The 14,867-nt window shown below is 32.7% G+C and overlaps 1 protein-coding gene across 1 annotated transcript in view; it reads right to left on the reverse strand.

Moving 5' to 3' along the window:
* Positions 1 to 687: 687 nt before the first annotated feature.
* The window catches only part of LOC114340295 (sugar transporter SWEET1), a 36,740-nt gene continuing 22,560 nt past the window's right edge, over positions 688 to 14,867 (reverse strand). The window contains exons 3-4 of the mRNA XM_050642631.1: positions 6,918 to 7,037; positions 688 to 1,007 (exon numbers count right to left, since the gene is read on the reverse strand). Of these exons, the coding sequence (XP_050498588.1) occupies positions 882 to 1,007; positions 6,918 to 7,037 (246 nt within the window). The 3' untranslated portion in view covers positions 688 to 881. The remainder of the gene's footprint in view (positions 1,008 to 6,917; positions 7,038 to 14,867) is intronic.

Below are 14,867 nucleotides of genomic sequence, written 5' to 3' on the forward strand. Positions count from 1 at the left end.
ACGTCTCTTAGCTTTCCATAACCCGTCCAAGTCAACCCTATTCGACGTATTAGTTCATTGGTCTGGTTATATCTACCTAAGCGAATTTCGTGCCCCTGATATTTGTATGCTGATGTTTGTTCTATACTTGTTCCAGCTATGTTGAGGTTCTCACTCAGAACGAGGTTAGTCATCACTTGTTTTTATGAGTAGTTTATCTTTAAACACACTTGTGTAGAGGCATGGTAGAGCCTTTAGCACATTTCGATGGCTAGGTGACTAAGTTGCTCTCCATTTATGTGTATGCCCTGTTCGTCTAGGTTTGCACGCTTACACACGTATTTCAATAATGTGAACAGTTTTGGCGAAATGGTGTCACCCTGGCGAACTGAACGATGAATGTTAAACTTGTGTGTATCTTCATGGAGTCCGAGGCATACCGAAGCATTAGCATAGATATTGTTGATGACAGTGGTGTAGCGGTGATCTATTCGGCATTCTTTTAAAGGTTCTAGCATTTTCTAGTGCAGGTAAATTAAACCAAGTATTAGTATCGGTCATATTGTGTTGTTGGTAATTAAATTAACACTCACGTTAACCATATTTTCGACGAATTAGCTTGATAGAAGACATAAGCTTGAATAAATGTCCCAAAGCTACCCTGTTTTCTGTACTTAAAACACCTTCAAATATGAATAAAACAATTAAAAACTTCAACAAATTTATTATTGTCTATTAAAATGGATCTATTAAAAATATCTATCACCTTTCAACTTGCCTTATCGTTTCATTAATAACAATCACTAATCTCTTAAGTTTCAAAGTTCAGTTGGCGACCTGGAATGTACAATAAACGTTAATAAAAAAATAATTTTAACAATTTACTCTAAAAAGGAAAAAAATTAATCTCTTTTGGCGGACTTTTTCTTGCTCTTAGCCTTATTTTTAGTCTGACCTGAGGGTCCGGGATACTTGAATATCAATACTAATTGTACTAGGCACAGCAGGAAACCGATGACGTTTTGAACCTGAAACATAAAATAGGTATATTTTAGAAGAATATTAACTTACTGTAATAAATCATACTAAAGTCGATTCTCTAATCTGAGACACAACTGTCTAGTGACGTTTATAATTTATTTTTTGGGAAGTTAGGTTGCTAGATGTGACTGGAAATTACTATAGTGGGTCCCAAATCCTTTTTTTTTTCGTGCGTCATTAATTTTGATGTCATGTAGGATTTTAAGAATGTCGCAAATCATTACATGACATTTTAGTTAAATCTGACAGTTGTCAGAATCAACATTTATACAAATATTTGCCAGAATATTAATATTTAAAATAGTTTAATGTAAAATTAAATAAATATAATATCAAATTTCACTATACAATGCCGAATATACCAATGACATAAAATATTTATATTTATGTCGCTGAAATTACTAACCTAGAAATTACAATTGTCATTTTACATGTAAAAATACTGTCACAATCGATTACTTTTGTGTCAAATTATCTTTATTCGCATCGTCGATTGGTTATTATCGATTTAGAGTATTGTAATTGCCAACCACTTATACATCTTTAAGTATAAGTCGTTTTAATATGCAAATACCCGTCAAGGAATGCATAATTTTCTAAGTTCAATGTATAATAATCACAAAGGTACGTTTTTTTCTGTCACTTCCAGCTGTAATGCGTTAGAGAGAATTCGATAATCTATGACGCACTGAAAAAAGGGTTTGGGACGATCTATACACAACCAAACGTACCTGCTCATAGCCAATATTATTAAGGGAAAAGGCGCAGAATATCGCCTGTCAAAATTTTCAATGTGTTTTAAATGTATTCATTTTTTCGAATCCGGAAAAAACTAATAAGTATTTTTGAAAAATTTAAACGCAGAATGAAAGATTACATTATTACCGAGGGCCGAAAGTCCCTTACAATAAATAAAAAGTTTCTTTTGAATGAAATATTTGCAATTAAAAATCACACTGAAAATTTCTCTTTTATTTTTACCCCTGTAACTTATGAAAATAAACATTATATAAGTTTTCAGGGTCTTTCAGCCCTCACTGATAATGTAATTTTTCATTTTGCGTTTAAATTTTTCAAAAATATTTATTGGTTTTCTCAGGATTCGAAAAAAATTAATATATTTAAAACACATTGAACATTTTGACAGGCTAGATTTTGTGCCTATGCCCTTAATAGTAAATAGATATAAATAACATAAACCTTACGCCAATCAATTATTGTTTATTTACACCATTATAATGTATTGATAACGAATTAGAAAATTATTTATTGTACAAAATAAAAATATTTTGTAGAAATAAACTCAATTTTATGAGTTTAGTATACACTCCCACTATTTCCAATAATTCTTATTTTTAATGAAAAATTAAGTTGATTTGAGCAGTTAATAGTGTGAGATAGAAATTTTTGTGTTGTATGTTTCCTATTCCGAATGTGTCAAAATGAATCTCTGCTGATCGAATTTAGTATAATAAAAATTTTTAGTTATGAAAATGTCTCTACACTAGTGTTGGACACGTTACGTGAAATAACGGGATTAACGACGAGCGTGAGTAACCTTCTCGGGCGTGAATGTGAGCGTGGCTTACGACAATTCGCGATTAGACGATTTCCCGCCCATTGCAATTGTTGCGGAACTTCTTCTTCTTCTTCAGCCTGTGTTCGTCCACTGCTGGACATAGGCCTCTTCCATTTGCTTCCATCGATTTCTACTCTTGGCAATTCTCATCCACTGTTTGCCCGCGACTTGTTTGATATCATCTGCCCACCTCTTCTGCGGTCTGCCTACTCCTCGCCTGTTCTCTCTTGGTCTCCAGTTTGTTAGTCTCTGTGTCCATTTTTGGGATTATCTCGGGCAACATGTCCGACCCATTGCCACTTGAGCCTTGCTATACGTTCTACGACATCAGTAATATTTGTTCTTTCACGAATGTCGATATTTCGAATTTTGTCTCAAACTAATCCCTAGCATGGCCCTCTCCATCGCTCTTTGAGTTGTACTGAGCTGCTCTAAGGTTTTCTTTATAAAGGCCATGGTCTCCAGTCCATATGTAGTTACAGGCAAGATACATTTGTCATAAACTCTACGTTTTAGACACATTGGTATATCTCTATTCTTCAAGATAAAGCTTAACTTGCCGAAAGCTACCCAAGACAATTGTATGCGTCTTTTTATTTCGGCTATTTGGTTTTCTTTGCCGATTTTAATGGTATTTCCAAGATATATATAGTGGTCTACATTTTCAAGACTGACGTTGTCAATAACAAGATTAGTTTGTACATTACTCATTATTTTTGTTTTCTGAAGATTCATTTTGAGACCTATTTTATTTGACTGCTGGTTTAGTTCCTTCATCATTTGCTCCAGTTCCTTGATATCTGTACTGAATAATACTATGTCGTCCTCAAACCTCAAATGACTCAAACGTACACCATCAATGTTTAGACCTTTTTCCTCCCAGTCGAGCTGTTTCAATACATTTTCCAATGCTAAGGTAAAAAGTTTTGGTGAAATAGTATCACCTTGTCTAATACCTTTACCAAGGCGTATTTTTTCGGTTTTTTGGTCTTCATTGATTTTGATGTGGAATGTGGCCTGTTCATAAGTGTTTTTAATGAGTGTAGTGTACCGTGAGTCTATTCGAGCATCCCTTAGGGCTGACAAAAAGGACCAGGTTTCAATACTATCGAAAGCCTTGTGAAAGTCAATAAATGCCATATGTAAGGGTACATTATATTCTGTGGTTTTTTCTACCAGTGTTCTGATGGTTTGTAAGTGATCGTTAGTACCAAACCCTTTTCGAAATCCCGCCTGTTCAACCGGTTGATATAAATCAAGTTTTTGTGTTATGCGGTTGGTTATTATTCTTGTTAGCAATTTGTATAAATGTGACAACAAACTTATAGGCCTGTAGTTTTCAATATTAGTAGTGTCTCCTTTCTTGTGTAAAAGTATTATTTCGGCGTTTTCCCACAGATTGGGTATTCTTTTCTCTATTAGACACCTATTCAGCAAGACTTACACAACCTCTACAACGGTGTTGCCACCCATTTTTAACATTTCAGACGGTATATGATCCTCGCCAGGAGCTTTTTTATTCTTCATTTGCTGTAAGGCATGTCTAATTTCCGAAGAAGTTATTTTAGGGAGAGTTTTCAAGCCGACGTTTAGAATTGTTCTATGGTCTGTTCCGGGGTTCTGTATAGTGGATGTATAAAGATTCTTGTAAAACGTTTGTATTTCCTTGATTATTTGAGTTTTTTCCGTCACCGTATTCCCCTGTTGGTTTTTGATTTTAGTTATCTTCGATTTTCGTTTAGTTAAATTTGATTTCAATACTCTCATGTTTCTATTGTTTTCGATGGTTTGCAATATTTGTTTTGTTTTATAAGCCCGCAAGTCTGGCCTTATGCTCTTTTTAACTTTATTGTTGATAGCCTAATATTCTGGTAATTCTTTAGATGTTCTTCTTCTTTCTTCCATTAAATCCAGTGTTGTTTGTTTAAGTTTCGTTTTTCTCGGATTTTTATTTTTACCACAGATCTTTTTTGTAATTGATATTATGTCATTCGTTAATTTTTGTGTTATTTCATTTATATCTTGTTGAATACTGGTAAAGATCCTAGTTGATTTTTTTAGTTCACTTTGATATTCCTCTTGATTCATTTCGAGTGCTTCTATGTTTGGTAATTTATCCTGTGTTAATAATTTTCTTCTATCGAATTTCGTATTTACTTCTATTCGCACCCTAACTAATCGATGGTCACTACCAGTGTCGACAGAATTTAGTACAGTAACATCTTTAGCAATGTTTTTGAAGTTAGAGAGTATAAAGTCAATTTCATTTTTTACTTTGCCGTCTAGGCTGTGCCACGTCCATTTTCTCTGCATCTTTTTCTTGTAGAATGTGTTTAAGCAGAATAGCTTTTCTTTGCTGAGGAAATTTGCGAGCATATCTCCCCTGTTATTTCTACTTCCCAGTCCAAAATTTCCAATATATTCGTTGTCGTTGTTATTTTCGTTCTTTCCTATTTTAGCGTTGAAAGCTCCCGTAATTATTACGTAATATGTTTTCTCTAGGTTTCTGGCTCTTGTAATGTCTTCATAAAGTTGTTCTACCTCTTCATCATCTGCAGAAGAAGTTGGCGCATAACAATGGATTATTTGAATGCTGTATCTACAATTTAGTCTTATTACCAGATAGATTAGAAATCGCTTGGAATTTAGTTACCAAGTTTTCAATTCTTTTATGTACCAAAAATTCTACGCCTCCTATACCTTGGTTATTTCCTGAATTGTATTGGTACAAAGTGTGCCCTGATTTTAGTAGAGTCGTTTCTTCGCCTTTAAGCCTTGTCTCGCATAAGCCTACTACGTCCCATTTTATGGTCTTAAGTTCTTCTTGCAACTCTTCTAGGTTATCTTCTGTCCTCATCGTTCTGATGTTATATGTTCCGATGTGCATTTTGTGTGTACTAAGCGAATTCTTGCCTCCCCCAGATTCCACGAGGCAGACCCTTTTCTGGATGTGGGACTTGGCATAACATACCATACCCACCTGGGGGCCATATCCGTTCGTTTTAGTATTCGCCATTTCTATGTAGTTGGAAGGATGAGTAGCCTTAAAACACCACGCTGGCTAGACGGGTTGGTGAGTTTTATATCAGCCGCCCACTCTGGGTCAGACGCTGTTCGTAGCCGTCCATTCTGGATCAGATGCTACGGTTTTGATTCTATATTACCCCTATAATCGAGGGTTGCCACTTCCGCCATCCACACCGTACCGAAGCTCCGCTTCTCCGCCATGTCTGCCGTTGTGGACTTCATCCGTAACCCTGGACAAGGGACCCTAAACAGGTACTAGTTTCCCGGGTCAGAAAACCCCCGGAATCTGCGAGAGGCAGGGATTGATTCATTTTCCCTGATAGGACTATCTTCAATAATTTAAAGAGTTCCTACTCGCTACCCATTGCGGGACTAACCGAGCAATATTGTGACGAAGGTTCCGTCTCGATAGCGCGTCACGTAAGCAGACATCTGGAAGGATGACTCATCAGACGAGCGAGGAAAAGATTTCTCGAGAAAGATCGCCCACGCATTACTAAAGTTGAGCGGTTCCGTTTTCTGGAACGTTCGAGAACATGGCTTGTATGTATTCAATATAAAAAAGGATGGAATTTTGAGGAGTAGTTAGTCTGTAAAAATAAATTCGTCTGTACTGTTATATAAATAAAAATCGTATATAAATACGAACCGCTTGTTTATTTGTAATTATAAGTTATTACAGTAAATAACCGCTACAATATTATGAGTCTGAAAATTAGATTAGTGAGATTTTCTGTGTTCTTTACTCTTTTGCATGGTGTCGAAGATTCGACTTTTATGGAATCCTTTGAAATATGGGTGTATCGGAGAATCCTACGAATAATTTGAGTGCACAGATTTCGTAACGAAGTTGTTTTGCACTGAAAAGTTGGGTAAAGTTACGAAAGTCGTCAGAACAATTAAAAATCGCAAACTTGAATATTTTGGCCATGTTATACGGCACGCAGAGAGATATTTAATATACTCCATTTAATAATACAAGGTTAGGTAGACAGAAGAAGATGGACCAGGGCGAAGAATAACGTCACGGCTTAGAAACCTGAGAGAATGGTTTGACATATCCTCTGCATCCCTTTTCCCGAGAGGCCGTAAAAAAATAAATATAGCCAATTTGATAGCCAACGTTCAATAATCGAGCACGGCACATGAAGAAGAAGTGAAAATTCGCTACTTTTGACATATTCTTTATTTGTCTTCCCAGAACACTTTTTATCTGCATGATGTTGTATAAAATAAATTTATTTTAATGTAAATACTATAATTATGACTGTTTTTTTAGTAAGATACTTACTATCATAAATGCATTTTGTAAAATGATGCCATATATTAACCAAAGTGCTGTAACAATGGTTCCCATAAAAGTCAATGGGAACGGTATGGAAGAAGCATCACGTTTGTCAATAATGGCTTTCTGTAAAAGATTAAAGAAAATAAATCAACAAGTACATGAAAACTTATGTCAGAGATAATAAATAAAATGCATAACAATATATACAAAAAAAAACCTATGATCACTAATATAGTTATTTTCCTAACAAGTGCAGAAAGTCATACTTTTCCGCACGCGATTGCAGTTTGCCGAACGAAGCGAAGCGGAGTTCGGCAAGCAGTCGAGTGCGGAAAAGAGACTTTCTGCAAGAGTTAGGAACAATATTTTTTCTACGAGCAATTAAAAATGACCAAATCTTAATCAATTAATTGAATTAATATAAAAATACATACACAAATTAAATCTTTGACAAGGTTGTCAAAACCAAACTTTCTATATAATTGGTTAGCATGACGACGATCTAATAACACCGAATTAAATTCAATGCGGTGCCTAAATACCTGTTATGTACAGGTTTTAATATTTTAAAGGCATAGCAACGATGTCAAACAAAGCAATTATTGTCAAGAAGCACGTCACACACTTTAAAATGTATCTTTACTTACGAATTAAAAAATAATTCAGTGATTTAGATGGCATCAAGTGACGAATAACTACCTCCATCTATCCTCGACGTTGTCAATTATCTTAATTTGTTACCGGAAAAATCAGCAAACAGGTACAGTACAAGAAAGAATACATTATTTTTATGAGTTGGTGTAAAGAAAAAAGTGTAAATAGCTTAAAAGAAGAAGTGTTTTTGGCTTATTTTATTAGTCTATCCAAAATTTGCAAACCAAATACTTTATGGTCCCGCTATTCCATGCTTAAGTCAGTATTAAAAATTGAAAAAAATGTCAATATAGGCGATTATTTTAAGTTAACAGCATATTTGAAGAAAAAAGCGTAGGATTCAGTTGTACGTTCAATATAAACATTGTAAATAATAAATAAATATAATTAAAATTACATATTTTGTATTTGATAATAATAAAATTGTTAAAAAGTTGACTTAATTCTTTGACAATGTTGTCAAAACCAAACTTTCAATATAATTAGTTAGCATGACGACGATCTTGGTTTCCATGACGGTGGATACGCGTGCGGAAAAGTAAAAACCGCGTGCGGAAAAGTAAACCGCGTGCGGAAAAGTAACACGCGTGCGGAAAAGTAAAACTTTCTAAACTAAAATGCGTGCGCGAAAGTAGACATTTTTGCACGCTCGTAGAAAAAACATTTTTTGTTCATGGAAAAGGTAACCTGACGAATAAAGTGTCTAGTTGGTTAAGATAGTGAAAAATGCCCCCAGCAATATTCTAAAAATAAAAAATATCATGTTATTCTATATCAAAAATTATTCGACCAAAAAAATTTTAGAACCCTAGCCTTGCCCATGACTATAAAAAAAATTAAAATTTTCGTTTTTTGGCGATATTTTCGGTTTGAATCATCGTACAAACTTTTTTTCTTTCATTTTGTAGATTTTTTATTGCTTATAGCGTATTTTTTCCAAAATTTTTGGCGCGAAATTTTTTTTTTACTCATGAAACTTTTACAATTTCGCCTAAAAAAAATTTAGGCAGAACAAAATGTTGAAAAAAGAAATATATCGATTATTTTCGGGTGTCAAATTACGTCCATGATTTTTCAAATTAAAAATCATTTTTGAATTCCTCGTTCAATTTGTAACAGAAAATATATCTTCCTTTTTTTTTGTTCATACGACGCGCCGTTTTCATGTAAAAAATAAAACATCTTAACGCTTACAAAGTATTCGACATACTTATGTATGTTTAAATACATTCATATAGTAAGTTGAATACTTTGTAAGCGTTAATATGTTTAATTTTTTGCATAAAAACGGCGAGTCGTATGAAAAAATAAGGAAAGATATATTTTTTGTCACAAATTAAACGTGTACGTAATTCAAAAATGATTTTTAATATAAAATATCTCAGTGCGTACTATTTTTTTTTTCGTTCATTAGACCATTACTCCTATGCGCGCCAATCGTGAATATAAAATGCTTAATTGTATGTTAAATCTGCGCAATAACTACCTCATTTAATCCCACGAAATTTCATTTGCATATCTCAACCGGTTTTAGAACAATAAATAAATCATCAGTTTGCTATCTTGGAAACGAAGCATTTGCGGGCACGTACGTTTATCAAGCAAACTGTCATTATTTTTTATGTAGAATTACCCTTTAGTTTGTCACACTTATTTAGAAACACCCTGTATAAATATTTCAAAAGCGTTAAAAAATTTTAATTTCGCGCCAAAAATTTTGTAAAAAATAACATGTTATAGTAAAAAAAGTACAAATTAAAAGAAAAAAGAAGTTTCTACTATGATTAGAACCTAAGATGTTGTCAAAAAACGAAAAAATACATTTCGATTATTTTTTTAGGTTGTGTTCAGGTCTAATATTTTTTTATGTAGAATTACCCTTTACAGTTTGTCACACTTATAGAAACACACTGTATAAAAATTTCAAAAACGTTAAAAATTTTTAATTTCGCGCCAAAATTTTTTAAAAAAATCAAATGTTATAGTCAAAAAAGTACAAATTAAAAGAAACAAGAAGTTTCTACTACGATTAGAACATTAGATATCGTCAAAAAACGAAAAAATTTCGTTTATTTTTTGAGGTTGTGTTCAGATCTAAAAAATGCTTTGATCTCTTTTGGGATGTACTTGAAGGACAATAAGGCAGAGAATGATTTTAAAATTGAATCGAGAATCAAAGCGGTTAAAGAAAATGCCAAAAAATGATTTTATCTACTCTATGTCATATTATGTATAAGTTTTTATTTTGTGAAAACTGTCATTATAGATAGCAGTGCGTGAAGTGTTTAAAGTGTGCGTGAAGTTAACAATGTATTTTAAATGGGACTTACTTTTTTCGCACTGTTTTTGACACACTTTCATATAATCAAATATCCTTAACTTTCGCGTTGTCATGGTGATGACATAATGAGCAATAAATTACGACAAAAGTTTTGACAGTTTTGTGGTTTGAAAGAAGTTAGGATTTTTAAATGTCAAAGTTCTAAAAATTGTAGAATAGAAATTAATTCCAGTGACGAAGAGTTACAGTTTTTTTATTTGTTCATCATAGATAAAATATTGTATGAAACTGTGCGTGAAGTACTTTTGGCGAACTTGCGCGATGTATAGCACTCGCTCCGTTGTCGCTCGTGCTCTAAACATCGCGTGCGTTCGCAAAAGCATACTTAACGAACTGTTTCATAAATAACTATTTTGTTATTTTGATCATGATGTCCACCTATAAAAATCTGAAGAAAAATCATGGAGATAATTTGACACTCAATAAAATATTTTTTTCGGCATTCTGTTCGGGCTAAATTTTTTTTATTAAAAGTTTCAAAAGCAAAAAAAATTAATTCCGTGCCAAAAATTTTGGAAAAAAATACTAAGTACGCTATAGGCAATAAAAACTCTACAAAATGAAAGAAAAAGGAAGTTTGTACGATGATTCAAACCGAAGATATCACCAAAAAACGAGAAACACCTTTAATAATAATAATAATAGCCTTTATTGCCCAACAGTTTCCCATTTACAGAGCAAATTTTACAATGATTTTTATAACAGCACATACGAATAAAGATACTAAAGTAAAGAAAAATAAAAGAATACTAAAATAAAGAAAGAAACAGAAACAATAAAATACATAAATTTATAACTTACTTTCACACATTCAAAATATGTGCCCGTGATTTATTTTTAAGTTCACATTCGCTGCACGTGAATATATCACAAACACCTACTAATTTATTAGCATTACGGCACATTAGATTTAATGGTGATTTGTACAAAATATTAGTTTGTGCTCTGTTACATAAAAATATATTATTTTGTTGTCTGGATGTTAATCTAGGAACCCATATATTAATTTGTGAAAGTAACTTAGCACAATCTACCTTATTGTTTAACAATTTATGAAGAAATATGACAGAAGCTTGATTTCTACGCTTTTCTAACGAGACAAAGTCAAACTGATTGAGTAAGTTCAAGTAATTACAACCTCTAGGAGGATAAACTCCTGTCAGTTTAAAGCTTAAATGTTTAAAAATTTCTTTTGAACTTTCTCAATAGTGGATGCATATTGAATGTATATTGGGTTCCAAATAATTCCATATTCTAATTTCGGTCTTATTAAACTATAATATAGTGAGGTTAGTACAAACAGGTTATGAAAATTTTTACAATTACGAGTAACAAATCCATACGTACGATATGCAGCATTGATAATTACATTGATGTGTTCGTTAAAAGTAAGCTGTGAATCAAAATAAATTCCTAAATCTTTAACAGTGTTACTTCTCTCCAGTACTGTATCGTCAATCGTATAACGATACACGACTGGATTATTTTTACGACTACATGTTAAAATTTTACATTTAGAAATATTTAAATAAAAGTGATTATTCAGACACCACTCCTGCAACAAGTTAACTTGCCCCTGCAACCTAATACAGTCATTTAAACAGGAAATGTACATATATAACTTCAGATCGTCTGCAAACATTAATTTGTTATCCTCAAGTACGTTACATAGATCATTTATAAAGATTATAAATAACAATGGTCCTAGATTAGACCCTTGGGGAACCCCACTTGTAGCAAGATAAGTGTCCGAACAAAAACCATTATAACAAACACACTGTTTACGTTGTGTTAAGTAGGATTGTAATAAATTATAATATGTATTATTGATACCCAGAATTTTAAGTTTCTGAAGTAGTATTGAATGGTTAATTTTATCGAAAGCCTTCGAGAAATCCGTGTATACCACGTCAACTTGTCCTCTATCGTTTAAATTTTCACATAGATACTGACTGAACACGGTTAGGTTGGTGACAGTTGATCGTGCGTTCATAAATCCATGTTGATGAACAGATATTATATTTTTAGCTGACAGATATATGCGGGAGTACACAACAGACTCAAAGATTTTAGCAAAATTATTTAAAATGGATATTGGTCTATAATTAGCGATGTTAGTACGATTTTCGGACTTGTATATAGGACAAACTTTAGCTGCTTTCCATACATCTGGAAAAACTGATGATTTTAGAATCAAGTTGAAAAGTGTACAAAGTGGCCTAGTTAGTACATGCAGGTAATCTTTCAATAGAAATGAAGGTATTTTGTCAGGTCCTGAAGTAAATTTATTCTTCAATTTTTTTCCAGCTGCTAAAATTTCAAGTTCACTAATAGGTTCACAACTGATATCTAAAAAAGTATTGGGATCAAAATTGAAATCTAAATTTCCCTCATGTATCTCAGGTAGAGAATACACACTTTCAAAAAATGTTCTGAATGCATTTACTATTGTCTGAGGAGTATTAAATATTTTATCATAATAAACCATTTGTCCAGGAATTCTAGAAGACTTTTTATTATTTACAAATTTCCAAAAAAAATTTGGTTCATCTTTTAGTTTCATTTGCACCGTTTGTAAATAAAGTGAATATGCTTCCTTAATTTTTTGTTTTACTAGTAGCCTAACTCTACTGAACTGTACGTAATAATCATTATTTTTGGTTTTTTTAAATTTTTTATGTAATTTAGCTTTTTCCTTAATAAGTTTTATGACCTCACTTGAATACCAACTACGATATTTATGCTTAAAATTTTTATAAACTGGCACATGGCTATCAATGATTTCATAAAACCTATCATAGAAATTTTGCAATGCTTGGTTGACGTTGCTGAAATTTTCCAGAAAAGCCCAGTCGGTGTAAAAGAATTCAATATACATTGACATATAGTCGGCTTTTTTAAAGTTATAAGTTTTAGCACTCATGCTTGCATCAAAATTGTTTTGTTTAGTAAAGATAGCTTTAAGTTCAATTGATAAAGAGGGGTGGTACGCATCTTCGTGTACCAGTGGAAGAGCATCACGAGATACAGAACAATCAATATTTGAAACTATTAAATCCAGTAATTTATTGTGATTATTTGGAATATTGTTGTATTGTTTCATGTTATAAAACGCTAATAAGTTGTTAATGGAATTTGTTTTACGATCATTAAGATTATTTTGCACATAATTTGGGCAGTTAAAATCACCAATTATCATAACCCTAACCGAATTCAAAATATTCCAATCCTCAAAAACTTCTAAAAAACTGTCAAACTCATCAAGCGATATAGATGGTGGAATGTAAATAACTGCCAAATAAAAAGATTTGAAAGATATATACAATTTGCACACCAAGAAGTCGATTTCGGGAAAATTTTCAGCAAACAGTGACGTATCAACTAACTCAGACTTAATACTAGTATCTACAGCAAAAAGTACACCACCCCCACAAGTTAACCCCACTTGATCAAATTTACGATCACTTCGATAAACTTCATAGTTACCCGGAAATAATTCACTAGAATTTACTTCCGGTTTCAACCAGGTTTCACTTAATGCTACAACACTATATTCGCAATCACTCACACTTGAAGAGAACATGTCTATTTTACTGTTAAGTCCTCTGACGTTTTGATACTAAACTTTGATTTCTTCGTTACAGATACTGTAGGGTTGACTTAGTTTAAAGATACTATTTTTGGAACATCGTTGATATATTTTATCCGACAGTTAGTATCACCAGAGTTTTTCCTATCGTATAGCTCTTGTTTAACTTTTTTATAATATTCTAATTGCCGTCTAGTACGATCCGCAGAAATCCCTATATTTGTGTAATTTTTCTCTGCTTTAAGTTTATTAGAGTTTATTAATATTTTCCTCGCAATATCTTCATTTTCAACTGTAATCTTAATTGGCCTATTTTTTGACTTATCGGCAGTACCCAGTCTAACGATACTCATATTAATGTTTGACAGCTCTGGAGACAATGAAGTTAGTATACTTGAAATAACTTCTTTATCGTAATTAGCTTGTTCTTGGGATGGTGTATTTTGTTCCGGTTCAGCAACATTAAAGAACATGACATTTTTCTTACGCTTTAGTCTATCGGTTACTTCCGATACCAAATCTTCAAAATCTACAGAAGTTTCGGTTTTAGCTTTTTCTGCATTTAAGTCTTTTATGTCTTTCTGGAGTTGAATAATAAGGGCCTTTAATTCATTGAGATCTTTACCAATACCTCTACAACCCACACATGTCCAATCACATCCTTTATTACCATTTAGAATGCGTACTTCATTTGAAGTAATATCAACACAGGAATGTTTATAGGTATCCTTACAAACACAGCATGTAACCATAAGATGGCCATCAAATGATAATTCACAACATTTACAAGCAATTTTTGAAGGCATCTTGGATATACAAATCCGTTAGGTAAATAGCAAGAGATACGCCACTGGTAAATTATCAAAGCAATTAAATTGCTAATTGATAAGAAATCGTGGAAATCGAAGTTGAATTGTTGAGGTTATATTTGAAATTCGCACAAAATACTCGATAACAGAAATATTAACTATGCGTTCAAAATGCTGCAGTGATAAATAAACTGTTTATAAATACCTTGATATACTCGAAACAAATTAAACTTGAGCACTTTATACTAAAACTAGTATTTAATTCGGACACAACTGAAACAGGTATAATATCATACAGTGCCGTAGTAACAAATCTGTTAATTTTTATCTTTAATTTTTTTTTACATTATGGGTGGGGCTAGAGGTCTAAAAATTTTTTTGATCGAATACTATTTGATGTAGAACAACATATTTTTATTTTTGGAACATCGCTAGGTGCATTTTTTACTATCTTAACCAGCTAGACACTTTCTTTTCTGCAACTAACAAAGGGCCTAGTCGGGTAAGATGATGAAAAGTGCCCCCAAGTCGATTCGAATTCCATATAGGTCAACGTTTAG

The sequence above is a fragment of the Diabrotica virgifera genome, chromosome 2, assembly GCF_917563875.1.
Source record: "Diabrotica virgifera virgifera chromosome 2, PGI_DIABVI_V3a".
In the NCBI taxonomy this organism is placed as follows: domain Eukaryota; kingdom Metazoa; phylum Arthropoda; class Insecta; order Coleoptera; family Chrysomelidae; genus Diabrotica; species Diabrotica virgifera.